General features: G+C 37.5%; 1 protein-coding gene across 2 annotated transcripts in view; it reads right to left on the bottom strand.

The window, feature by feature from the left end:
• Window positions 1–26,880, bottom strand: part of fam184ab (family with sequence similarity 184 member Ab) — a 172,382-nt gene that overhangs the window by 22,836 nt on the left and 122,666 nt on the right. For both annotated transcript variants that reach the window (XM_055187037.2, XM_055187038.2), the window contains 3 exons: window positions 13,037–13,221; window positions 6,756–6,902; window positions 365–482 (listed from right to left, as the gene is read on the bottom strand). In XM_055187037.2, the coding sequence (XP_055043012.2) occupies window positions 365–482; window positions 6,756–6,902; window positions 13,037–13,221 (450 nt within the window). The remainder of the gene's footprint in view (window positions 1–364; window positions 483–6,755; window positions 6,903–13,036; window positions 13,222–26,880) is intronic.

Raw genomic sequence — 26,880 nt, 5'->3', positions numbered from 1 at the left:
TATTAATTAACTGCATAAAGAAATCCATTATATGTAAAAAATGAGTTAATGTTGTTTATAAAATAAATGCTGAATAGCAAAAACCACCTTTGAAGGTTGCCATGCTGTCGTCTTATACCTGTTTTAGCTTAATTTGTGCCTCTCTTATTATGCTGGTCAGTTGAATGTTAATAAGATCAAATCCATGTTCAGTAAAAATAACTTGATGCACAAATAAACATGCTAATAGACCAACTTTTGTATACAATTGTATACAAATGTTTAATATCGGTATCGGCCAGAAGTTGTCTGTTTAAATCGGTATCGGACCAAAAATAAATCCTATCGGTGCATTCCTATAATAGTGTATTGTGTGCTCTCTCACCACCAGCTTCTTGACCAGCGTTTCTCTCTCGGCCACCATATCCTTCAGTTCGGCTATCGTCTGCAGGTCTTCAGGTCGACTCTCCCGGTTCCGAAATTTATCCTCGGTTCCCTCCAACCTAATAAGAAGCACAGACATTTCCTTAAGATAAAAACCTATTTTAAATATTCTGTTAAGTATTCTGTTAAAGGAAAAGTTATCAAAAAAATCCTCTGTCTGGTCTCGTGGAATTTGACTATACTGACAGTTAAGATCAGCAACAAAAATAAAGTTGAAGGCTTTGTGCTTTAACCACAGAAATAATTTAAATGCATTGATCAGACCAGATCAATGTAATGATCCCACATCTACATTTCACTTCCTATAGTTCTCTTGGGTGTAGTATGGTAATTAAAATCATCAACCCTTCTGTAAACAATCGGAAAGGTTTCAATTGTTCTGACGGAAATTCTTTGCTCACCGATGTCACTAAGGGTTGATATCTCCATTGTTTCTATGGCTTTAAAGATTTTTTTACAAATGCCGGATAAATCTTTAATGATTAAGTGATGTGATGTTTCCCCAAAGGAACATATTCATCAGATGGCTATACGTAAGAATCCTGTCCGGCCTATCTGACCAGTGAATTTTATTTTACCTCATTTTACACTATAAAGGTGCCTAAACTAAATACAAATATTGCATATTAAAGGATTAGTCCATGTTCTTAAAAAAATCCAGATAATTTACTACCCACCATGTCATCCAAAATGTTGATGTCTTTCTTTGTTCAGTCGAGAAGAAATTATGTTTTTTGAGGAAAACATTCCTGGATTTTTCTCATTTTAATGGACTTTAATGGACCCCAAAACTTAACAAGTTTAATGCAGTATAAAATTGCAGTTTCAAAGTACTCCAAACGATCTCAAATGAGGCATAATGGTCCCATCTAGCGAAACGATTGTCATTTTTGGCAAGAAAAATTAAAAATATGCAATTTTAAACCACAACTTCTCTTCTTCCTCCGGCTGTGTAACGAGACAGCGTGAACTTGCGTAACTGCATAATGACATAGAAAGGTTGCGTGTTATATATATGAAATGCACATTTGCGGACCATTTTAATCAATAAACTGACACAAAGACATTAATTAGTATCATTCGACATACACCAACGTCGGATCGGTCCTCTTCCTTCACACTTGTAAACACTGGGGCGGAGTTTGGATACATCATTCGTGACCTTTTCACATGATGACGTATTACGTGAGGTCGCGCTGGCGCGTCAAACGACCGGAGGAAGCTGAGAAGTTGTGGTAAAAGTGCATATTTTTTATTTTTCTTGCCAAAAATGACAATCGTTTCGCTAGATAAGACCCTTATGCCTCGTTTGGGATTGTTTGGGAACTGCATTAAAACTGTTACGTATTGGGGTCCATTAAAGTCCATTAAAATGAGAAAAAATCCTGGAATGTTTTCCTCAAAAAACATAATTTCTTCTCGACTGAACAAAGAAAGACATCAACATTTTGGATGAGGTGGTTAGTAAATTATCTGGATTTTTTTTTTAAAGAAAATTGACTAATTTAAGAGTTACCTTTACATTTTGCAGTTCCCTTTTTTGTCCTACTGACAAACATCTAAAACCAGTCTAAGACCAAAACCCCTCTAAAACCTAGACACCAGCTAAAACCACTCTTGAAGACCAGACACAGCTTATGCTGGTTTAAGCGGTTTCGAACTATTGCTAATATTTGTGTCTAAATTTGGGAGGACCTTTGTAAAAATCCTCACCTAACCTTCATCCATCCAAAATTAAAACAGCATAAAAACGAGCATGATGTCTCTAAACAAGTTTACAAGAGCTGTTCACTGAATTGCTTTCAAATCAATGCTGTTCTCATCTACTTCAATACAGATATTTAAAGTGACAACATGCCGCCTGCAGAGGGCCCTCGAGCGGTTACAGTAGAACAACCATTCGATGAAAGAGAGGAAAATCGCACACACATCAAATATTCATGAGCTTTAAATAGGGTGAAATTCAAAACTGGTTCAAGGACTTGATTTGGGAAAACTCAGCTGCCATAATAATTAATAGCAGAGCATGAATGAACGTCATGTCAACGAATTTGTGTTGCGTTAAAATAGCTGGCAGTGCATTTAGGCTCCTCGGGGACACCTGGAGATGGCACGGTTAGAAAACACTGACATCTTCTCATGAGAGTTGATTCTGTTCAAACTGGCTGCTTCTCCGCTTAAAACACTTGCTCATAAAATAATACATGTTTTAAAAGAGAATATTTCCCAAAAGTCATTTACTCGCCTCATTTCAGTCTAAACCCACGTGATTGACTTTTTCGTAAGATGTAAGCTGCTCTATCTATTCAATTGAAGTGAATGGACGCTGCAGAAATAAGTAGTCCATACAAATTGTCTTGTATTGCAACTTTATCTGGTACAAAAGACTTACTTTCACTGCGTTGACACAGTATTGCTGCATGAATATTTCTTTTTGTGATCAACTCCACAGGTTTTAACAACATGAGGGTGTCATTCTTAAAATTAAGAATGTTTTTTTTTTTTTTTTGGTGTATTGATTACTATTGGCAAAACCATGGTTTTAATACAGTGACCATGGTTTAAAGGTGCACTGTGTAACTTTTAGGCGGAACTCGTGACAGAAATGCAATATAATATACAAAACTATATTATCAGTGGTATATAAAGAGCTTACAATATGAACTGTTATGTTTTTATTACCTTAGAATGAGCCGTTTTTATCTACATACACCAAGGGTCCCATTACATGGAAGTCGCCATTTGCACCACCATGTTCCTACAGTAACCTTAAACAGACAAACCACTCTACAGAGTGCGTTTTGTCACTATGTTGTCTCAGACAACAATATATTTGTCCTTTGGTGGCTACCGTAGCTTCTCTATGCGTTTCGAAATGGAGGCGTGAGCTGTGGTCTGAGCATCTCACCGCTAGATGCCGATAAAATCTACACACAGCACCTTTAACCCCCAGAATCCCTGACTTTCCTGTTTATATTAAAGGATAATTCCGGTATTTAACACTTTGAGTCTCATTTCTGGTTTGTTTTGGATGAACTACAGTGATGGACACAGAAATTTTGACAATGGGTCGTGTCTTGAGTTTTTGACTCGTTTAGAAGCGTCTCTTGACTGCTTTAGAATGGAAGTCAATGGCCATGCACAAAATGTCATTAAAACAACACTTAACGTTCATTTTCAAAACTGTGCTGCTCACCGAGTGGTTCGTGGTGTTCGTTGATGATTAAAAACAAGTTGTGTAGCGAAATACAGTTTCTGTCGTGTTTTATTTGGCATTTTGTAAAATTCCATTGACTTCTCTTGGAAGACTGTTTGCTCGCTGATATATCACTCCACCGCTGGAAACAGAAAAGGGTCTGTTTGTTTACATGTGGTTGTAGTTTTTTCGCTCGGTTTCTCTCAGAAGAAATTTTTCCCATATTTGTAGGGCTGGACCAGAATATTCGAATATTTGTTCCTTCGGTTGACATTCGATTTTCAGTTTTGAGATTCGAATATATATATAAATATTTTACAGCGTTAATGCAGAGCTTTTGCCAAGCAGGAAGTGCGCTTCACGCTCCTGCTCTATAGGTGGCGCAGACAGACCAACATCCATAGCCAACAGCCACCAAACGGCACCAGTGTGGAAGAGATCGCCTTGAACGTAAAGCGCGCTTCCTGCTTTGGCATTTACGCTAATAGTGTTGTAAATAACGTTCAGTTTCTTGCAAAAACTGATTGATTTGCTTCACAAGATGTCAATATGTCACACGGAGTTATGGGGGATTACTGTTGTATTGGATATATATGCTTTAGCTCTTTAAGTGTGCGGATCTGTTGACTTGCATGACGGAGCACCGGGGTTTCTGCAAAATATCTTCTTTATTGTTCTGCCGATGAAAAAAACATATTGGATGGTGTAAGTGTTATAAATAAACTTGATTTTGAAAGTATGCTACCGTTTTATTACAGTTTGTTGGACTACGTTCATTCATGCTGCAGACTCAAATATAGAGCGGAAGTATATACGCGGTTGTGAGGTATCTGAAAAAATAGTTCCACTATAGCAAATAACACGGAATGAAATCATACATTGCGCCAATATATTTGTTTTTGATCATCAACGAGCGCCACGTGCCACTCGGTGAGTGGTGCAGTTTTGAAAATGAACGTTAAGTGTTGTTTTAATGACATGTTTGTGCATGGCCATTGACTTCCATTCTGGGGCAGTCAAGAGACGCTTCTGAATCGGTCGAAGGGTCGGGACTCGACCCATTGTCGGAATTTCTGTGTCCATCGCTGTGGTTCATCCAAAACAAACCAGAAATGAGACTCAAAGTGTTAAATACCGGAATTATCCTTTAAGGGTCCGCAGGGGGTCAAAATGACCTCGGAAATTAAAAGAGTTATTATAAATATATATATATATATATATATATATATATATATATATATATATTTCAATGATATACATTTTTAATGACACAAATAATATATCATTTTTTTGTTTACTTTCCATCTATACATTAATGCTGTGTTTTGGGAGCTAGTTTTGTACCTGTTTACCACTAAATTCCTCAACTACACTATTAGCTTGCATGTAAAATATGAAATTTTTATGCAACATTCACATAAATTATGATGTAAATTTGATTTAAATTGTTTTTAGATATTGATCTAGATGTTATGTGTTGAATTCGGCCATCTGGTGTTTAGAAAAAAATACATAAAAGATTTACAGTTTAGGAAATAAATCATTTCGACCAGCAGAGGCCCATAGAGACCCATTCATTTCACTGGATGTGGCCAACTGCTCACATCACTACTTTAGTGATACATTTTGTGAATATTTGTACATATAAACACTAGAAATGACATAAAAATAAATATCATTTCAAATAGTAGAATTTTTGTTGTTTTTGATGCATTTTGAAATGTCTGTTTTCACAAAATGACAGAAATTTGACTGAATCTAAGTGTGTGTGTCTGTCTGTGTGTGTCTCTCTCTCTGTGTGTGTGTGTGTGTGTGTGTGTGTGTATGTATGTGTGTGTGTGTGTGTGTGTGTGTGTGTGTGTGTGTGTGTGTACCTGGTAATTATCACGTTGTGGGGACCAATTGTCCCCACAAAGATAGGAATACCAGTGTTTTTGTGACCTTGTGGGGAAACAAGCTTATAAATCAAACAGAATGATGTTTCTTGAAATTGTGAAGTAGCAGAAATGTTTCTGTGATGGTTGGGGTTAGGGAATGGGGTAGGTAAGGGGAATAGAATATACAGTTTGTGTGGTATAAAATGCATTACGTCTATGGAATGTCCCCACAAAACATGGAAACCAGAATGTGTGTATGTGTGTGTGTGTGTGTGTGTGTGTGTGTGTGTGTGTGCGCGCCACTTTTGTAAATTTTTTTATACATCTTTAGAACGACCGAATCAAGCCCAGTTTTTATATGAATATTGATAGATAATCTAGAGAAGCCACAAAATTTTATTCCACTGAGATGAAGGGAACCTTTTTTTTTTTAAGAAAAGTGGCTTGGGGATAAGATAAGATTGACCCCAAGGGCCTTATAAGGGTTAACTATGTATTTTGTAGCAAAGCAATAGTTAATAGTTTTAAAAGTAACCATGTTTTAACTGTAAACCATGAATAATTTTCATAAGGGTTAAACATTACATTTACTCACTGCCATGTTGTTACAAACCTGCATACATTCCTTTGTTCTGATGAACAGGAAACAAGATATTTTGAGGAATGTATGTAACCACACCGTTCATGAGCCCCATTTAGTATTTTTTTCCTATTATGGAAGTTAATGGGGCTCATGATTGGTAAATGACTGTTAAATGATGACAGAATTTACATATATGGGTAAACTATCCCTTTAACCCTTTTATCTTGGGGTAAACTATAGTGAAAATAATCATTCATACCCCCTTAATCGGCTGAACTCAGAAGTAAATCCTTTTCATAGGTAAATTATTGCTAAATTATCAACTAAAAACGCTGGGACCTAAATGAATCTCGGATATTTTGCATGACGAATATCAATGAAATTTGAACAAGACTTTATCATCCTCTTGGTATTTTGTGGGATGGGAGCCAACCCATGTGATTAACTTTCAGATTTTAATTAGCATTGTGTAAAAAATTATTTTAAGCTTGCACTTGTGAATACAGAGTGGATTGTGGGAGTTGAACTATTTTTATTGCAGCCTGTCCAATAGCTGGATCTGTTGGTGCACTCATTGAAAAAAATTAGGTCAATCCTGACAGCGGCATACACAGTCAAAGAGTTCTTGTACCACACAAAACTACTCTTCCAATTCCCCCAAAAAGCATGAACTCACAGAATCTGCAGGGCGGAGATCTTGTCCTTCAGAAGTTCCTGGGCTTTGTTAAAGTCTGACAGCATGTTCTGTGTGTCTCTGTGGTGGAGAGCGTTCAGTTCGGCCATCTCTCTCTCATGTTTCTTACACAGGTCCTGCTCGTGAGCTCTGTAAACACATGCCACATAACATACTTTACATTACTCTCTATCATCTCACACAGCTCCTCCTGATGAAGCATTATGAATGACGTAGTCTATACTTCTACTTTAAATACTCTCTCATTTCTGTGTTGCTTAGGACAAAAGCATTTGCTAAGGAAGGAATAATTGACAACGGGCCACTGAATTATTGGAAAATAATGCACACCCAAAGTGGTTATTTGATTTTCAAATAATTTAAAAGACCAGAGTCCATTATTCCGCTTATATCATGGTTACAACAGACATTGCTCTGGTGTTTATTTAAAGACATTTGACATCTCAGGTGTGTATTTATTGAGAAATAAAGCATACCTGTGGAACATTTCTCAACAATTCAGAATATAGCATTCAACAACTATGGGTATAAATTATATTATACTACGGGTCCGTTGAATGCTTGAATCTGAATGGCTGATGAACGTTCTGACGTGTGCAATTATCTTCTGGGAAACGCATGGTGAACGTAGTTTCAGGCAGCTCTCTTGACCGCATAACAGTTCCATATCACTTTGCATAGTTAACTGTAATAATGGACTAACAAAAACAACATGACAGACAGTTCTCCGAGGCAATAATGGCGCTGTTAGGAGATGCACAAAGGTAGCCTCATTCACACAATCCCCCTCTCTCTGTCTCTCTCTCTCTCTCTCGCTCGCTCGCCCTCTCTCTCTCTTTCTTTCTTTCTCTCTCTATGGGCTCTATCTTACACCCGGCGCAATGCAGCGCAATGCGCGACGCAAGTGTCTTTCGCTAGTTTCCACCCTAATTTTCACGTTTAGCGCTGCGTTGTTTAAATAGCAAATGCATTTGCGCCCCCTTTTGCGCCCATGGGCGTTCTGGTCTGAAAACGAGGCATGTTCAGGCGCATTGTTGGCGCGTTGCTATTTTGAGGCAACTAAAATAGACTACGCCATTGATCAACTAAAACCTGATCTAAAGTCTAAAGTCAATGGCGCAATATGTTTTATGTTATTTAAAGAGCGCATTAGTATGCGCCTATAAACGGGAGGACAACGCGGGCTTGCTTATCACAAAGTACATGAATGCGCAGCAGCACAAAAATGCTTTTAAATATGAAAGATTAAAGGATTGAATGTAAAAGATTATTATTGAGTCTCTTGGACATAATTGAGGACTTATTATGAGACGTTAGAAGGCGCAAAGAGCAGCTTCACCTGCAGCCTGGTAAGTAAATAAAAGCTTTGCTTTAAACAAATGCATCTGTTTTTAAATGTTTTTTTTTAATGCTACCTCACGGATTTATTGTATATGATGACTCTGTACCTGTGGATATGGTGAGATGAAAAACATTTTAAGTAATGCTTAAAAAAAACTTGTTGCTAAAAAAAAACGCTGTCCAACGTGCTGAAACGTGCGGAGAGCCGTTTGTAAATTCTTTATCTCCTGTTTGTTACAAATAAAGTATTTTTAGAGTACAAACCTTATCTTAGATACTTGTAAATTATGTTTTGATGATATTGGATAGCCATACATTTAAAGCAATTAAAAGCTTTTTACTTCCATGACTAAAAGAAAACGGGTTTTAAAGGTTTTAATAAAAAAATAACAATTTCAATACAAGTGGAAAAACAACACAATTATTTAACATTAATCTTCAACTGGGGATCTTCTACCTCCGCTTAGTTTTTCAGTTTACAAATTCTGTCGTCTAAATAGGGATTAGACATAGCGCCAGCGCAACTTGCTTTTAAAGGGGATGAGAGCTGAGTCTCTCATTGGTTTACTGCACGTTACGCCCAAAATACTCCCATTACAATAGGACCTACCCTTTTCGACCATGCGTTCAGCGCAAAAACCATTTTTCCCGTCGTTAAATTAGCAAAAGTGGATTCGGACACGCCCATTTAGACGTTGCGTTGTGTGCTTTAGACAATGCGCTTAGATCGTTAAAATAGGGCCCTGTGTCTCTGTCGCTCTCACTCTTTTTCTAATAACTTCATTAATAACTGCATTAGAATGCTATCAACGACTCAAGCCTCCATGCCAGCTTTAAAATTACATTTTGAAACAAGCAAAAGAGCCGTTGGATGAGACGAGGAAGAAATAGTCCTACTCACAGTAGCGATTTAAGTACAAAAACTTTAAATCCCTTTAGATCCCTTTAAATATCCCTTTAAATATATTATGTGATTGATGTCTTGAGGTGTGGTAACTGGAGTATAAGTTAAATAAATAACTCTGGGCCGCTAAATTATTAAAAAAAAATGATGCACACCCGAGGTGTAACGGACACTCTGCTTTGCGTCGTAGCCGCATCACCACCTCGGATGTGCGTTATTCTTCTAATAAGTCAATTATTCCTTACATAATACTATATAAAACAACATAATACACCCTTCATATGCATAAACTATGCATTTATTGAAAATGTTGCAATAAAATGCAAACTCATTGTTTTTATACAAGTAATTACAGTCCAACTTATAACAAATCATTAAGATAATTCATATAGTGTACACAATGTTTATTTGTTTAACTTTCAAATATTTGTTTTGAAACATTATTGAATTAAAGCTCACACACTTTCACAAGAACTGGTAAAAAATTAGTCCCAAGCTGTCACTGGGGCAATAATCTTTAAAAGGTCCTAATATGTACCATTTAAGTACAGATATGTATACATTGGTACCAATATGTACCAATTGAGGTACAACTGTTTAAATGCAAAGATGTCCTTTTTGAAAGGATACCAGCCTAGTAAGTGCAAGTGACCATTTTTTCCTGACAGTGTTCAATGTAAATCATAAGTGACTCATCTTGGATCTGGTTGGTTTGGTTTATAAAGATCAAAAGGAAAGACAGTGTCAAAACCAAGCCTGTCAAAAAAGTGCAGCATGACACACTTCCTCTGATTCTTTCATTACATGGAAATTTGATCCAGTTCTCGGTTTTATCTTTACTTTGATGCTGATGCTTCTGTCTGAGCAAATAACATTCATAAAGCACTGAGCTATGTGAGCGATGCTTTTTTAAAATGTAACACTTCCTTCTGTGACTTGAAGGAATAGTCTACTCATTTTCAATGTTGAAGTGTGTTGTTGCCTTGACTGGGAATTGTTGGTGCATCCCTCTGTCGTCTGTGTGCGTGCACGTGGGCGCTGGGGCGCGCTGCGACGCTTCGATGGCGTTTGGCTTGGCCCCATTCATTCAATGGTACCATTTGGAGATAAAGTTAGAAGTGACCAAACACATCAACGTTTTTCCTATTTAAGACGAGTTGTTATACGAGCGAGTTTGGTGGTACAAAATAAAACGTAGCGCTTTTCTAAGCGGATTTAAAAGAGGAACTATATTTTATGGCGTAATAGCACTTTTGGGAGTACTTCGACTCGCCTGAAAAGTCCGCTCCCCTTCTCACTCTCATAATGGGAGAGGGAGGGTGTTACTGCGCCGAGTCGAAGTACTCCCATAAGTGCTATTACGCCATACAATATAGTTCCTCTTTTAAATCCGCTTAGAAAAGCGCTACGTTTTATTTTGTACCACCAAACTTGCTCGTATAACTACTCGTCTTAAATAGGAAAAATGTTGATGTGTTTGGTCACTTCTTCACAATGCGAACGTCTACATGTACGACATTTTGCAACTTAAATCACACTGCAAAAATTGATTTTCAAGAAAATTTTTTTTTCCAGTATATTAAAAAAAATCCTAAATTAAGATGTTTTTTCTTAATTAGCAAAATGACCAAAGAAAATAAGTCTAGTTTTTAGACCAAAAATGTTAGAATTAAGCAATTTTATGCATAAAACAAGCAAAAAAATCTTTTTCTTTTAATTTAGTGTTTAAGAAAAATGTTCAAGATTTTTTTGCTTACCCCATTGGCAGATTTTTTGCTTGTTTTATGCACAAAATCACTTAAATTTAATATTTTTGGTCTAAAAACTAGACTTATTTTCTTGGGTCATTTTGCCCGTCAAGAAAAAGCATCTCAATCCAAGAATCTCTAGATACTTTTACTGAAAACAAGAAAAAAAACTAAGAATTTTTTTTCTTGAAAATCATTTTTTTGCAGTATAGCATGCCAATGACGCTCTCACTTGTACACTGCAAAAAAAGTATTTTTAAGAAAAAAAATTCTTAGTATTTTTGTCTTGTTTTCAGTAAAAATATCTAAAAAAAATTCTTAAATTAAGATGCTTTTTCTTGATGAGCAAAATGACCAAAAAAAAACAAGTCTAGTTTTTAGACCAAAAATGTCAAATTTAAGTGATTTTATGCATAAAACAAGTGAAAATAAGACAAAAATACTAAGAACATTTTTTCTTGAAAATCATTTTTTGCAGTGTATGATGTCACAGCAGTATGCAGTGCAAATATAACGACACGCCTATAATCTCTCCCACTCTGCATTGATACTAAACTCGATGAAAAGCTAACCAAGCCAAAGTGAAGTGAACTGACACGACCTGAACCTTGGGGTAGAGGTCTTCTCGGGTCCAAAAGAAATGTACCCGACCCGAAATGACCCGAATCACTTCATACCCGAACCCGACGTGCATAAATAAAAAAAATTTAAAGAAAGACCCGACCCGAGACAAACCCGAGAAAATTAGACCCGAGTCCGACCCGAACTAGTGAAATTTTTTTTTTAACCCGACTGGAACCGAATGTAAACGGCACTGACGTGTGTGCATTCTGCAGACCCACGCGCAGCAGTCAGACAGAAAGAAACTCCGGTGGCCTTGCAACCAATTTGGCGAGCTGCTCCATTCGTTTTACTTGGTTATCTGACGACGACACCAACGTAACCACTAAAATGTACATTTATAATTGACTGACATGTTTGTCTTACGAAAATGAAACTTCCGACAACCACACAATGTCGCAAGCGCTCTTGGCAAACATATTAGAGGTTTGAAAAGGACATTGACGCACACAGGCGAGAGAGTTCGGGTCTTCTTGGGTCCGTTTAGAAAAAACACATTCATTTTTAAATTACCCGAGACCCGATGCTGCTATTATTGTACCCGACCCGTGTCCGAGGCACATTTGAAACTTTTAGAACCGAACCCGATTGGGTCTTGGGTCAGACCTCGGGTTTTCGGATCTAAGTGGACCCGTGAAGACCTCTACCGTGGGGTAAGAAAAGCGCCATTATAGATAATTATGACACATTTTTTAAAATTTCGATTTAGAAAAAACTCCTATAGCTCACTGCATAGCAACGTTAAATGTCATGGGTTCGATCCCAGGGAACACAAGACAAAAAGTATACCTTTGAAACACAATACAAGTCGCTTTGAATAAAACCACTGCCAAATGCATGAATGTAAATGTTTGATTTCTATTTTTGATAACCATTCAAAAAAAAAACATTCACATGTTCAAAAAGATGCACATAAAAGGCAATTATTCAGGATCTCTTTTCCAGAAGGGCCCTTGGGGGACGATGCTGCAATTTATTCATCATTTTTATTTCCCGATCAGGAATTGTCCCAAGTTACATAATTGAAAGTAAAATGGGCTCTGTGCTCAACACAGCGATCTTCCTCCAAGCAATGTGATCCCAAAACAGCCTCTAAGATACCAGCACTGGCTTTTTAATCTAATAATACAATGTAATATTAACATCAGAAATGACCATACGTTTAAATCTGGTTGAAATCTTTTTGATTTGCACCTTTCACAGTGTTCTCTTGGATTTTAACTGCAACAAAACACAAACTATATTTGGCAAAAAGGTGCAGACATCAATAAATAGGAAAGCAAGACGTTATGACAGCAAAGACCTGCTGTGCTTTTTTCCCCTTTAATTCTTTATTGTTTATATCACCAACCTTCCTCACCAATCTACATCAAAGCTATTGAATTTCAATCCCTTTTATCATTCCCAATAACTTTTGTCACATAGAACCAAAAGGGAATATAACATTAGAGAGTTTTAAGGACTGTGAACAGAAAATCTCTGAAACTTTTCGACATGAGGTAGAAACTTTTAAATGAGATTATCCGCTGTATAAATTGTATAAGGAGTTTAACAAAGAGACACAAAAGCAACATAGCTGTCTCTCAAGGGCCATCACTTAAAAAAAGATATTTAGTTGATGAAAAAATAATTTGTAGTCGAAAACTCACCTGATCTGCTGATTTGCTTCACTACGGATCTTCAAAACCTCTTTACCCTTTAGTTCAAGCTCCTTGGTCAAAGTGCTGATGTTTTCGTTCAGGGTGTGAATCTCGTGGTCCAGATCGGCGATATGTTTCTTCCTGCGACTGACCTCGTCCTGCAGGTCTGAGATGCGATTCAACAGCTCCTGTTCCTGAAACATGCAAACATACACTTAGCTGCAGGTTAACCAAGAGAGAGAGTTAAATACGTAGTGAAGGCTCTTCCTAAAACATCTCAATTCAGATGGAGCTTTCACAAATGCTACCTTTTCCTTTTGCACTTTGAGATGCTGGTGGGATCTAATATTCATAGTTCAGCTCCCATCTATTTTTTTACTTTGCCAAGGAAATATATAGTATATACAGTATTGTGAAAAAGTCTTGGGGGCATTCCCTTTCAACCCTCCCATTTTTCCCGGGATTTTCCTGTATTTTACCATTCATTCCTGCCATCATCCTGTTTAAACAATTTCCCATATTTCTCCCGTATTTTTATAATCCCATATTGGCGTATTTGATGTTTGCAACATTCACCTCCGGTCACATATCACTCATACGACACCTGCCAATGTACAGTAACAAGAAAAAAAAGTATTATGAGCCGCGCGCAAAGCTACAACCGCCGCACGCAAGTCCGCCCACCAGCGTACACAAACGTGACACAAATTCACACATTTGGATGTGCGTGCTGTGCATTTTTATATAACTTTGCATGCAGGGAAACACTGCTGTTTGTGCTTTATGGTACGTTCACACGGGGCGTAAGCGTTAATGCTTGACCGAAGACTTGTCTGAAGCGTGGCCAATAGCCAATCACAGTGGCCGTAACACATGCTCCGGTCTTCCATAAATGTAATTGGCTGGCTCTGCCTAGGTTATTTGCAATGGCAATCTGATTGGGTGACACACGCGTTGCCGCTTGAAAAGTTGAGAAATGTTCGTGAGCAACGGCAGTGATGCGGCACCGACGGATCCACAATTCAGTGCGGCAATGCTTGACTTATTTACACTGTTAAATAGCTGGATTCCTCATGCTTAACATTTCAAAATTTCAAAAAAGCAGTAGGACGTATGATGGAGTATTTCTGTGGTGAGTGCACTTAGCCAGGGTTCGTATGAGTTTCAAAAAGATTCATATGTAACAATCTTGCTTTATTTCTTTTATGGCCAATTTCAGTGCAGGAAGTACAGTGGAAGTCCTTATATGGGCACTTTAACCAAAATAGCGCGCACACACACACCCAAACAAAAGCTGACACAAAATAAACTTCACCATAAAAGTGTGCTGTTGTTTGTGAGGGAAATTTAAGCTTGTGCAGTTTCCCAAAGAACTCAGCATTATGGAAACCATGGATATAGTTTGTTTATCCGGTGTTGTGGTGTTTGTTTAACGCTGGATTTTGTTGAAATTGGGACGTCCCAACCAGGCCATGAGTCGTAGGCAGTAAGTAAAACTGCATCAATTGTCTAAGTTTTGTTGGGAATCGTCACGTAAATGCATATAATGTAAACGACACGAACATGTATCATAAGTTATCCAGAGATAGCGGGATAATATTTTGTGTTGCTTGCTCATGACTCACTCCGCCCGCGGTACACCTCCAGGGGATCAGGTTTATTTGTAAAGAATCAGTAAAGCTGATCTGTCTTTTTTAAATCTAATTAAACTAAAGACTCTTCTGTGATATGAAGGATGCAAAACTACTCTATAGGAAGATTAACATGAGGTAAGCAGAAACAGCTTGTGTTATGTGAGCTTTAATGACCATTAAAAAAAGAGAGACCATTCTCCCTCTTTTTATTAAGATACAAACAAACAGACAATACAGGAAACACATACACAAAATGTAAACCCCCACACAATTTTGCTGAACAAAATGTGTAGTTGTTTAGTGTGATCTCTCTTGGCACTAAACCATCTTGAACTGAGACTTAGTCCTGAAGTCTTTAGATGAGAATTAGAAATTAGTATTTCATTTAATTTAGGTTCAAGAGAGGCAATTTCCTGTATTTTCTGGTTTATTCTAATAAAAAGCTTGAGAAATAATTAGACATGGCCTTAATACCTTTGCAAAAACAACGTTTGCATAGTACTGTATGTGAATAAATAAACAGAGAGAATGCAGAAGTACTGTATTCAACAGTCTATAGTGTTATGTAAGCATTCTGGTTATTGTATTGAGAAACTTTAATGTTCAGATACTTATTTTAAATATGGATGAATGGTACAATGTCCTCTGGCGACGTGGTTGCAGAGAACTTTAGACTGCAGAATCTGTATAGAAATAAAGCGCGTAAAGTTATTTTGCAGAAATGTATCTGGCACAGAGAAGATTTATGACTTGATGGCAATTCAATTAAAAAAGTATTTTTTTAAGGTATATTTTTTTGGCCATTTTTGACTTTATTTAAACAGTGATACAGGAGAGGACAGGAAAGTACAGGGAGGAGACAAGGTATGGGATCGGCAAATGACCACCGAGAAATCGGGAATCGAACTCGGGTCGCCGAAAGTGCGAAAGCACCACATGTCGGAGCGCTGCCCGCAACACCATCGGCTCAGACAAAAAAAAGACCTTGGAATAAATGGATTTATTAGGTTCTGATATTGCACCACTATAAAAAACATTTATTTTATAAAGCACCTTTATTTTTAAAGGGGACATATGATGAAAATCTAACTTTTTCCATGTTTAAGTGCTATAATTGGGTTCCCAGTGCTTCTATCAACCTAGAAAATGTTAAAAAGATCAACCTAGTAACTTAGTTTTTGTAAACCATTTTTCTGCAAGCACTTAAAAAAATATGTCATTGAAATTTGGCTCCCCTTGTGATGTCAGAAGGGGATAATTCCGCCCCTTAATCTGCACTATCCAACAACACACTGCCATTTAGTGCAGAGATCAGCTCATTTGCATTTAAAAGGACACACCCAAAATGGTACATTTTTGCTCAAACCTACAAAGTGTCAATTTTAACATGCTATAATAAATTATCTATATGGTATTTTGAGCTTAAAGGTGCAGTGTGTAATTTTTAGAAGGATCTCTTGACAGAAATGCTAAATGATATTTAAGCAATATCGCTCGAGTAGGAGTGTGATATAGCTCTATATCATCACGGCTGTGATTAGGCCAGAGGCACGAGGCCGCAGGCCGAGTGCCGGAGGCAATCACAGCCGTGATGATATAGAGCTATATCACACGACTCCGAGAGCGATATTGCTTTTATACAACAGTTCCACGGCACACGTTTGAAAAACGAAAACTAGAAAATCCTCTTTGTTTGAGAACTACTTCTTCCGCCACGGATTTGAGGGCGGCCAGAATGACAGGTAAAACTTTCGGCTGCTTTGAAGCTCATACAACTCAATGGACGGAAAAGCCGTTACTTTATATTACCGTTTATTGGTCACAAAGTGTAGTTTTAAGATTAGTTCAGTCGAGAATGTATCTGTATTATATTTAAATCTGCAGTCGATTAGTAAAGATAGCGCCTGTTTGAACGTTTGCTTAGTAAGATTCGGTACGAATGAGAACCAAAGCATGAGCGGACGTCAGTGTTCACTCGCCCTGCTGACCACCGCCCTCTCTGGGCTACATCTCTGAAAGGGATTCCCTGGCTCTCATGTTGGCCTTGTTTGTTTATGATCGTCAAAATTAGATCAAATCAGCAGTATTTGGTGTCATGATCAAACTACTTGTTTTTTATTCATATTTAGTGTCTTTTGTGTTGTTATTGTTGTGGCGCGAGGTAAAAGTTAATAAAACTATGGTTGTGTAACGTTACTATTGCTTTCTCATTTATTCTTAACGCGATACGAGCACTCGATTATTATTATTAAACTTTGCTCTTGTCAGTACTATACAAAACGGTTTTTTATAAGTGTCAGAGAGATGTTTTTGCATGCTGCTTATAAATATATCAGTGGCGATATCTCATAACATGTTTTAATAGTCACGTCACGATAAAGTAAATGATCAATGTCCACATTTAAAAGTTGGAGTGCTTACCTGCAGTTTCACTGTGTTTTCGCGTTCTGATAAGAAATATAGCTCCAGAAAAAAAGGAGTGTCTATATTCCTCTTTCCAAGTGTTAATCGTCCACACGATGTGACAAGACATTTCTCCCATTAACTTTATTAATAACTTCTGATTGGGGATTCACAGACTGATTTATGAGCTAGTAAACTAATGAGACACACGGAGAGTGATTTAAACAGCGCGTCTGTGTTTTTCCATTCAGAGATGAGCCTGCTTAGGACCTCCATTCACTAGGTGGCGGAATAATACGAAAGGTGAAGCGGTTACAGTGCCGTTATCAGCACAATATCGTATAGCTCTTAGCCAATCAGATTCGAGAACCAGAAAGAACTGTTGTATAAACAAAACTAAATTATCAGGGGTGTATAAAGACCTTTCATAATGAACCGTTATTTGTTTATTGCCTTAGAATGAGACGTTTTATCTACATACACCGAGGGTCCCCTTACATGGAAGCCGCCATTTTGTGCAGCCATGTTTCTACAGAAGCCCTTAAAGGCGGAGTCCACGACATTTGAAAGCCAATGTTGATATTTGAAATCACCTAAACAAACACGCCCCTACCCCAATAGAATCTGGACCTTCTGTTGATAGACAGAACACATACATACATACGCAACCCGGCAAGGATGTTGGTTAGTAGACACGCCCCTTACTGCTGATTGGCTATAAGTGTGTTTTGTTAGTTGGCCCGTCTCCTTTTCCAAAGCCTTTTTTCAAACATCATGGACTTTTTCACTAAGTTGTCTCCAATGATGACATGTTTGACCGGTGGCAGCTACCGTAGCTTTTCTGATGTGTTTCAAAAGCAAGAGGTGAACAATAAACTGAGCTGTTGGTTGCAATTTGCAACCTCACCACTAGATGCCACTAAAATTTACATACTGAACCTTCAAACTTCGCATATGTACTCTGGGCACACCAAAGATTTATTTACATCTTAAACAAGTCTTGTGAAATATCCCCTTTTAGAGTGTAGGTGTTGATGTTTTTCAATGGTAAGTTACCTTTTAAGAAATATTTATATATTGTATATTATTATATTTAACTTGTATGTACAGTCTGTTTTTTCACTGTAAAGTTAATACACAGCCATACAGTATGTGTCATATGTCAGACTCCAGTACAGTTGGAGTTATATTAATTAACTTCACTTGTCTCAGGGGTAATTTTCTACTCCAGTGACACCGTGACTTTTAAATATCTCGCTCTCCAAATGTTGGGCTCCTCCTGAAAAACACAACTGAGCCAATTTCTAGTTTTGTGCGGTTAATGGTGCCTTCTTAATCAAATTACAATCTGCTCATCCAAGTCTGAATGTCTGCAAATATCATTTCATATAACAATTAGCTCAATAACGGTACAAGTGTGTGTGGCATATCAAACCTCTGGCCCTAAGGAGCTTCCTACAGAGGAGTGAGAACATAAAAAAGGACGACTTTCAAAGACCAATTCAGCAGAAGGCGTAAAATATGACCAACATTACTATTTAAAGGGGCGGTTCAATGGTATTTCATGAATTCTGATTTTATTAACACAGTTATAGAGTTGTTTCCTCATGCTAAACGTAGGAAAGTGTCAAACAAGCAATTGGGCGTGCCACGTGTTACAGAGTATTTCTGTGCCAAAAGCACTTCGCCAGGGTTCGTACAAGTTTCGGAAAGTTTTTTTTCGATTACAGCTCCAGCTGACGTTTCAGGGGTTTCTATATGTATCACTTCTTTATATGGGCACTTCCCCAGAAAACCCCGCTCACCCGTCAATCAGCGGGAGACGCTAGAACTTACAAACATCACATCACGCGACACAGCTTTGTTTAATTTCAAAACTCAACAATGGTATGAAAGAAGAAGTGTTTTTGGATGAAAGGAGAAGAAAGCCAGCCTTATGGAAACAATGAATATAGTTTATTATCCGGGGTATCAGCGGAGATTTGCGTGTGTTTGATGCGCTGGACTTCATTGAAAAGTCCCAACCGGTAGTTGCATGCGGTAAGTAAGACTTCTGTGTTATTTTGGAAATAGGTGCGTGTATATTATATAAATGACACGAACATGTAGTGAATCATAAGTTAAACAGTGTTGTATAGTGTTGCATGACTCGTACTCGCTCCTCCCGAGGTAGTAACTCCTCCTTCTTCATTTTTTTGTACAATATCGTAAAGATTCGGTAAAGCTAATCTTTCTTTTATAAATCTGATTAAACTAAAGACTCTTCGGAGATATAAAGGATGTAATACTACTCTATAGGTACTCCAGATTAACATCAGAGATGCAGTAACAGCGTGAGCTTTAAAACAAAAGTAGTTCTTCCTTGTTATACTTAGGAAATGACAAAATAACTTGGCCTCAGTATTATTGACTATTTTATGAAATACCATGAAGAAATATTTGTTCATATTTTCAAATGATGTTCAAATTGGAAAATGGCTTGTACAGTATAAAAATATCTGATCCACAATCTCTTTTATAGCTTTGAAATTGTTTATAAGAGCACTGCAGTCTTCCATTTTGATCAGTGTATATTGATTTAACATTTTTGTGTCTGACATTGACATATATACTCCACATGGTAGACCAGGGAAGGACAAGATGCTTTTAACCAATTTGAAATTTTCTGGGTTCACATCACTTTGATTTAAAATAAAGCAATCTAACCAATTTATTAGCCTTTGATTTTCTAGTAAAACCTGCCATATGTCTATATATTTTTCAGTATATTTGGCCTTCACATTATAGCCAGACTTGTAAAACACATGCACCACCGTTCAAAGGTTTATTATTATTTGTGATCCTGGACCACAAAACAAGGGTACATTTTTGAGATTAAAATTTATACACCATCTGAGTAAATAAGCTTTCCATTGATGTATGGTTTGCTAGTATAAGACTATTTTAAGTGCAAAAAAATAATATTGAGAAAATCGCCTTTAAAGTTGTCCAAATGAAGTCCTTAGGAACCCATATTACTAATGATAAATACATTTTTTGATATACAGTATTTACAGAAGGAAATTTTCAAAATATCTTGGAACATGATCTTTACTTAATATTCGAATGATTTTTGGCATAAAAGAAAGATCAAGAATTGTGACCCATACAATGTAGTGTTGGCTATTGTTGCAACAAATATACCCGTGCTACTTATGATAGTTTTGTGGTCCAGGGTCACATTTCTAAAATATAATTTCTAAGATATTAAATATAAGAAGTTAAAACAAAAAAACACAAACTTAAAGATGAGTGATTATGTCCTGGTTTACTTTACCCTAAACCGGTCAACCCTTCTTATTTTGTGGCTGTATTATATAGTAAGCTCATGATTGACAGGTCTCTCTGAACTGTAACACTGAGATCTTGAAGGCTCAGGTGTGAAAAAACATCACATTGAAAGTTTTTATTCCCTGACTGCTCTCTCTGTGTGTGTAATGCGCTGGACCGGTGCTGTCAGTCGGCCCAGTGGTGACATTTTTTAATATCTCATGGCTGTGCCTCCAATACATCACTGGACCTGCACCTGGAGTACAGAAATTCAGTTCTTCTCCTCCACACCATCACAGACAGACCACTGACTTAACCTGACCTGACAGCCCATCACATACTGTACATACTCTACTATAATAGCTCTTCTGGCTTCCTAAAACACATCCCTGTAGATTTACAGTATGCACGGCAGCAATATAGATCCTAACCTGACAGATGAGGACAAATAGAGCACACATCAAATACAAAAAGCTATTAAAATCATTTTTATTATGTTAATAATGTTTTTAGTGTTTTTACTATTTATGAAAACGATAAAAGCGTGTTTGTGCATAGCCTTATTAATATTCATAAGCAAAGCCATGTATGTGCACCCATTTGAGCACTTAAAACACCTTAGCAACTGCATAGCAACAATAGTCTTCCATTACATGAGCATCATAATAAAAATGAAAATCAAATACTGTACTTGCTTCATCACTATGGTAACAAACCGCTTCTCTTTAATGGTGCTGAACTTTATCTGATCTACAAAAAGGGTTGCTTTGACCATGCCTGGCTAACACCAGACCAGTCTCATAGAGAACGAGACGTGGTCTGGGAACCATATGCTCATTTTCTCATATTTGAGGCGTGGTTTACGAATGCCCAGAGTCGTTCATTGTGCGCTCAAATGTCTATCAAATGTGTCTGTACGTAACTCAAAGCCAATAGTTTCAATTATACCAGATGACATATGTACAGCGACATAAATTCAAGCGTCAACAACAACTTTTATCAGGTGGTGAAAGCTATGCAACTAAACCGGTAGCTGTATATTGATATTAAAAAGCAACACAACTTAGTGGCACTGTGACAACCACAGTACAGGCATAATGACAATATGATATTAATAAATACCACTTACCATTTATAAGTTAAATGGACTTCATCGACGACGATGCCTAGCAGGTTGGTCCTATAAAATCCTTCTTGGATATGAAATTGTTTAACGCCAAAAGTTGCTCTTTTTTTTTATAAACTTGCGTTCAAACTACTAAGAACACTAAGGCTGCATCGAAAAGTAACTTCGCGTCTGCTGACTTTTTGGATAAACAAAACTGCTTCGGTGTGCGCATAGACGTCGTCATCGTCTTGCTGCCTCCTCCCCATTCTGTGATTGGTTGCCTATTTCAGAGGCAAAATTGATCCATAGTTTCCATGCTAGACTTGCAGCGTGAATAAATTTGCACGCAAGGCAGCATGGGGAAACCCAGGCTAGCTTTGACCTGCGATGAGGTTGAAAACACCTGGTTAATGGGTATTATCACACTCTAAAAATGCTTGGGTAACATATGGATAACCCTTCTGTTCCATGTTTATTTTTAGTTCAACTGCTGGTTAATTTAAAAGTATAGTTACCCCAAAATGAAAATAAGCCCACATTTTACTTACACTCAAGGCATCCAAGGTGTATATGACTTTCTTCTTTAAGTCAAACACGGGTGAAGTTATTTGTTTAATTATATTCTAGTTCTTTTCAGCTATTAAATGTCTTGAGGTGAGCTATTCTTTCTAGGGCTGCAACTAACGATTATTTTCATAATCGATTAATTGTTATTTTTCGATTAATCGACTAATCGGATAAAAGCATAAATATTTAATCAATTAGATCTTTCACTTATCAGCTAAATAAGGCACTACATTAGGGTAGCATGTAACGTCACAGACCAACTAATCGATGATGAAATTCTTTGACAACGAATATCATTATTGATTTTTATCGATTAGCTGTTGCAGCCCTAATTCTTTCAAACCCAACAGTTTGGTTTGTCCATATTTTACCCAAACTAGGTTTAGGCTAAATATGCGTCGAAAAACCCTGGCATTTTTGTAGTGTACATAATCTGCCTGCACATCAGAGTCCTGCACAAGTCCATTTTTGGAGACCTGCTCCCGCCCGTACCCACAAAGTTCAGCACCAGGTCCGACCCGTCACCAGTGATAATATCACAATTAAATCCGCACACGCTAAAATCATTCCAATTAAAGTGCTTTATTTTTTATCTCGTACCTCTCTCAACATCACAACAGCGTCATGAATGGGCTAATGAAACAGGCTAGTGTGCTTTGTTTTGCGCCATTCAAGTAGCCTACCATCGGGACCTAAATAGGTTATATGGAACCTGATAACTATACACAAATAAGTTAGACCTATTAATGAAAAAAAGAACAAGAAAAAATACAACCTACCTACACAACCCCTGCTTCGAAATGCTTTCTAAGAGAAGACGTTCCCAGCTTCCGGCTATCAACGGCAAAACGTTATACAACTCGTGCAACGCTAGGCTACAAGTAGGATCAACAAAGGTCACGCACTGTCACAGCGGTGGTGAGGTAATGGGTCAAATGTCATATGTTGCGCATGTAATGGTATTTAAGACATACAAATATTGCACATATTTTCATTCCCACTACTACCCGCCCACACGAGTTAATTATCCGCCCGCATCTCCGCCCGTAAAATTTAGGAATTTGTACAAAACTGTCCCTGATTGGCCAGCTAACCTGTACGTTGTGATTGGTCTGAATACCTCTGACGTCAGCCAGAAATGTGACGCTCCTTACCATGTTTGAAAGAATTATGATAATGTCGGTCTGCTCTACATCACCAATCCCAGGAAGTAAACTGTTGCCTACAATCCGTGTGTTTGTTGTAGTCCAAGAAAAGAGATTTACATTGGAGACCATAACTCGTGTTATCGTTTACTTTGGTGTTTGTACCTTTTGCATATCGTTAACATTTACTAATACGCACTTACACACCAAAGGAAATGTAAAAACGTAAATCGGACAATAGGTGTTCTTTAATAACTGACTCTCACATTTGCACACCAGCAGTCAGCAAAGCAGGCCAAAATAAACCTTAAAGCTAAACCTTCATGATGCAGACAGGATTGATAGTCACATTAACTGCCACCTGTCATCACCGAGACCCTGAGCCTGGAGAATACAGAGAACTCATCTGACATCTGTACAGTTTGTGACCCTTCAGCCAAAGTCTTTAAAAGTCCAGCGCTCTCTCTCCACCATGCAGCCATGTAGAGATCTTTCAACTCTTATTCTTGCTGAAAGGGTATAAATTGGCAAGGGCTGAAGTTAACATGTTTGACCTTTTCATTCAAAGACTGAGGCATCAATAAATGTCTCCCACCAGGAGAACTCCGACTCGCATGGTAACAAAAGCATCATTAACTCAAGCCTGAACCATGAGGCATTATTAGCAGTCTGGAAAATACGTGGATCTGTGGTCTTATGAGCATGGTACCCAAGAGCCCCAAAAGAGAGGCTGAATTTCAATTTTGTGCTGATCAGAAGCATCACAGCCAAGCAGGACTGAAACAAAAGTGCCCTTTAGGTTTAGCCTTTTGGCTTATTTTTAAGGCATCACATTGTCCCTAGCTGTCACTGTGTGGTACCCTTTAAAAAGTACACAAAATGTTCCTTATAGTGCACCTATTTCATTGCTAAAAAACAATGTTATTTTGTGTATTTGTTCTAAAACAATGTGTTTTATAGTTCAAAAAACAGATTACCGTACTTTTTTGTAGCTCCAGATTTCACTTTCTTCTTAAAACGCACAGATTTGAAAAGCTCTGGGATAGTTCACCCAAAAATGAAAATTCTGTCATAATTTCTCATCCTTATGTCGTTCTAAACCTGTATGAGTTTTTTATTTTGATGAACACTAAAGAAGATATTTTGATAAATGATGTTAAGCACACAGCTGATTGTAATCACTGATGTCCATAGTAGGAAAACAAATAAAATGGAAATATTGTGATAAATGATGAAGAAGATATATTGATAAATGAGGGTAAGCACGCAGTTGATGGTACCCATTGAATTATTTGTTTTTCCTACTAAAGAAGTTTTTGGGTGAACTATCCTTTGAAAGGGGGAAAAAAGGTACTTTAGATTATAAAAATATATAAAGCAAATGGTTCTTTAAAGACTGAATGGTTCTTTGAGGAACCAAAAACGTTCTTCTATGGCATCGCTGTGAAAAATGTTTATTTTTAAGAGTGTATCTATGGTACATATTAACTCATTCGCCGGCAGCTATTTTTTGAAAAGTTGCCCGCCAGCTTTTTTGTGATTTTCACAAAAGTTTCACAAAAATGCCTTCCAGGAAAATTTTCTTCTAAAAATATTTAAACACAAATATTTCAAATGAAAGAAAAAAACATCTGCTTTCAAACAAACAATAAACACATAAACAAAAAAAACAAACCAAACGGGGAAAAGTTTCATCCTATCTATATTTTTCAAAAAGCTGAAACAATTGCATTTTTCTGAAGGAATTTTGTTAGAGATTAGATTCAGAGCGATTATCAAAACATTAACAAAAAATATTATTGCTTCAGTTTTTTTTAAATTGGGTAATCTAGTGGATAATCGCAGGTATTAAAGATTAACATAAAACCTCATCAGGAACACCTTTTTTATGCAAATGTTTTCTCGAGATAACTTGTCAATGACGGGGAAAGAGTTTAGACCATTTTCTTAAAAAAATCCAGATAATTTACTCACCACCATGTCATCCAAAATGTTGATGTCCTTCCTTGTTCAGCCGAGAAGAAATTATGCTCCCCGAGGAAAACATTCCAGGATTTTTCTCATTTTAATGGACTTTATGGACACCAACACTTAACACTTAACTCATCACTTAACATTTTTTTCAACGGAGTTTCAAAGGACTATAAACCAGGGGTCCCCAACCTTTTTTTCACCACGGACCGGTTTCAGCTTTAAAAAAAATTCACGGACCGGGGGGGTTGGGGTCGCTGAGTTGCTGTTCAAACATGCTGAAAATCCTCCTTTTCAAAATGTACGTTTTAAAGGGAAGTAAAGATAACAACCATGCATTAGGAAAATTAATAATTGCTTTATTTAGGCTATAGTATATTTTCTATTGTTTTTTACTTTCATTGTTTTTACTAGTTTGCCTGCCCATTTAGTCTTATTAATTAATGGAACCTAAACGAACTTGGCTTGCTGTTCTCGAAGGCAGCTTGAATCTTGGTCGGGCTCGAGACCCAATTCCAAGTAACAGAAGAGAAGAAAAATGCAGTGAAGGAGGAGAGGTGCCAGAAAAATTGTGGCTGGGTGCAGAGGCACGGAGACTCACGTTTACCATGATTAATGATGATTGACAAGTTTAGGTTCCTTTCAAACCTACGTTAAAAGTGTAGCCGTTAAAATATTATTAGCCTAATAGTTTATTTTGATCATGGTGCTACGATCGATGGATAATTCTGAAGTTGTTTTAAAGAAGAATAATAATAATTACTTTTCAGTCATTTGCGCTGTCACACAGTTGAACGTCTCCGCATATGTACATCATTGCGACATACATTTACAAATGTTTCATAAAGTCATACCTCCGCAATTCTTTGATCGATTGTGTTTTAGAAGTACTGTATGCTCAAACTCTAATGACAGCATGTGATCGCTGATGCACTGGTAGAGAGAGAGAGGCGGAGAAAAAGAGAGAGAGCGCGGCTCTGTACAAAAGTGGAAATGATTGATGTTATTTGAAGTCGGCTCTTAAAGTACAAAATACCCGATTAAGCTATTACGTGGCTATTATAAAAAAAATTTCGGGACGTTCTTGCGACCCGGTGGCAACTTGTCCACGACCCAGTACTGGGTCGCGACCCGGTGGTTGGGGACCTCTGCTCTAAACGATCCCAAACGAGGAATAGGGGTCTTGTCTAGCAAAACGATTGTCATTTTTGATAAAAGAGGCACTTTTAAACCACAACTTTTCGTCTATCTCCGGTCCTGTGAAGCGTCAGCGCGACCTCACGTAATTGCGTAGTGGCGTAGAAAGGTCACGTGTTACATAAAACGCACTTTTGCGGACCATTGTAAACAATAAACTGACACAAAGACATTAATTAGTATCATTCCACATACAACAACTTCGGAAAGGTCCTCTTTCTCCACACTTGTAAACACTGGGGCGAAGTTTCGCATACATCATCCGTGACCTCTTGACGTGATGACGTATTGCGTGAGATCGCGCTGGCGCATCAGTTTTAAAGGGAACTGCCCCAGTGACAGCTTGGGACCATATTTTAACCATTTATTTGGACACTGCAGACCACACACGGTTTTGTTAGGAACAACAAAATAAAGTTATTTGTCTGTCTGTTCAACAATTTATTAAATGGGCACTTGCCCAAACTGAGCATCTACTGTGAGAAGCTGAGGTGTGAAGTAGACCTGCTGGTTGCTATT

This window comes from Misgurnus anguillicaudatus, chromosome 18, assembly GCF_027580225.2.
Source record: "Misgurnus anguillicaudatus chromosome 18, ASM2758022v2, whole genome shotgun sequence".
Classification (NCBI taxonomy): domain Eukaryota; kingdom Metazoa; phylum Chordata; class Actinopteri; order Cypriniformes; family Cobitidae; genus Misgurnus; species Misgurnus anguillicaudatus.
This window is presented reverse-complemented; position numbering and strand designations above follow the sequence as displayed.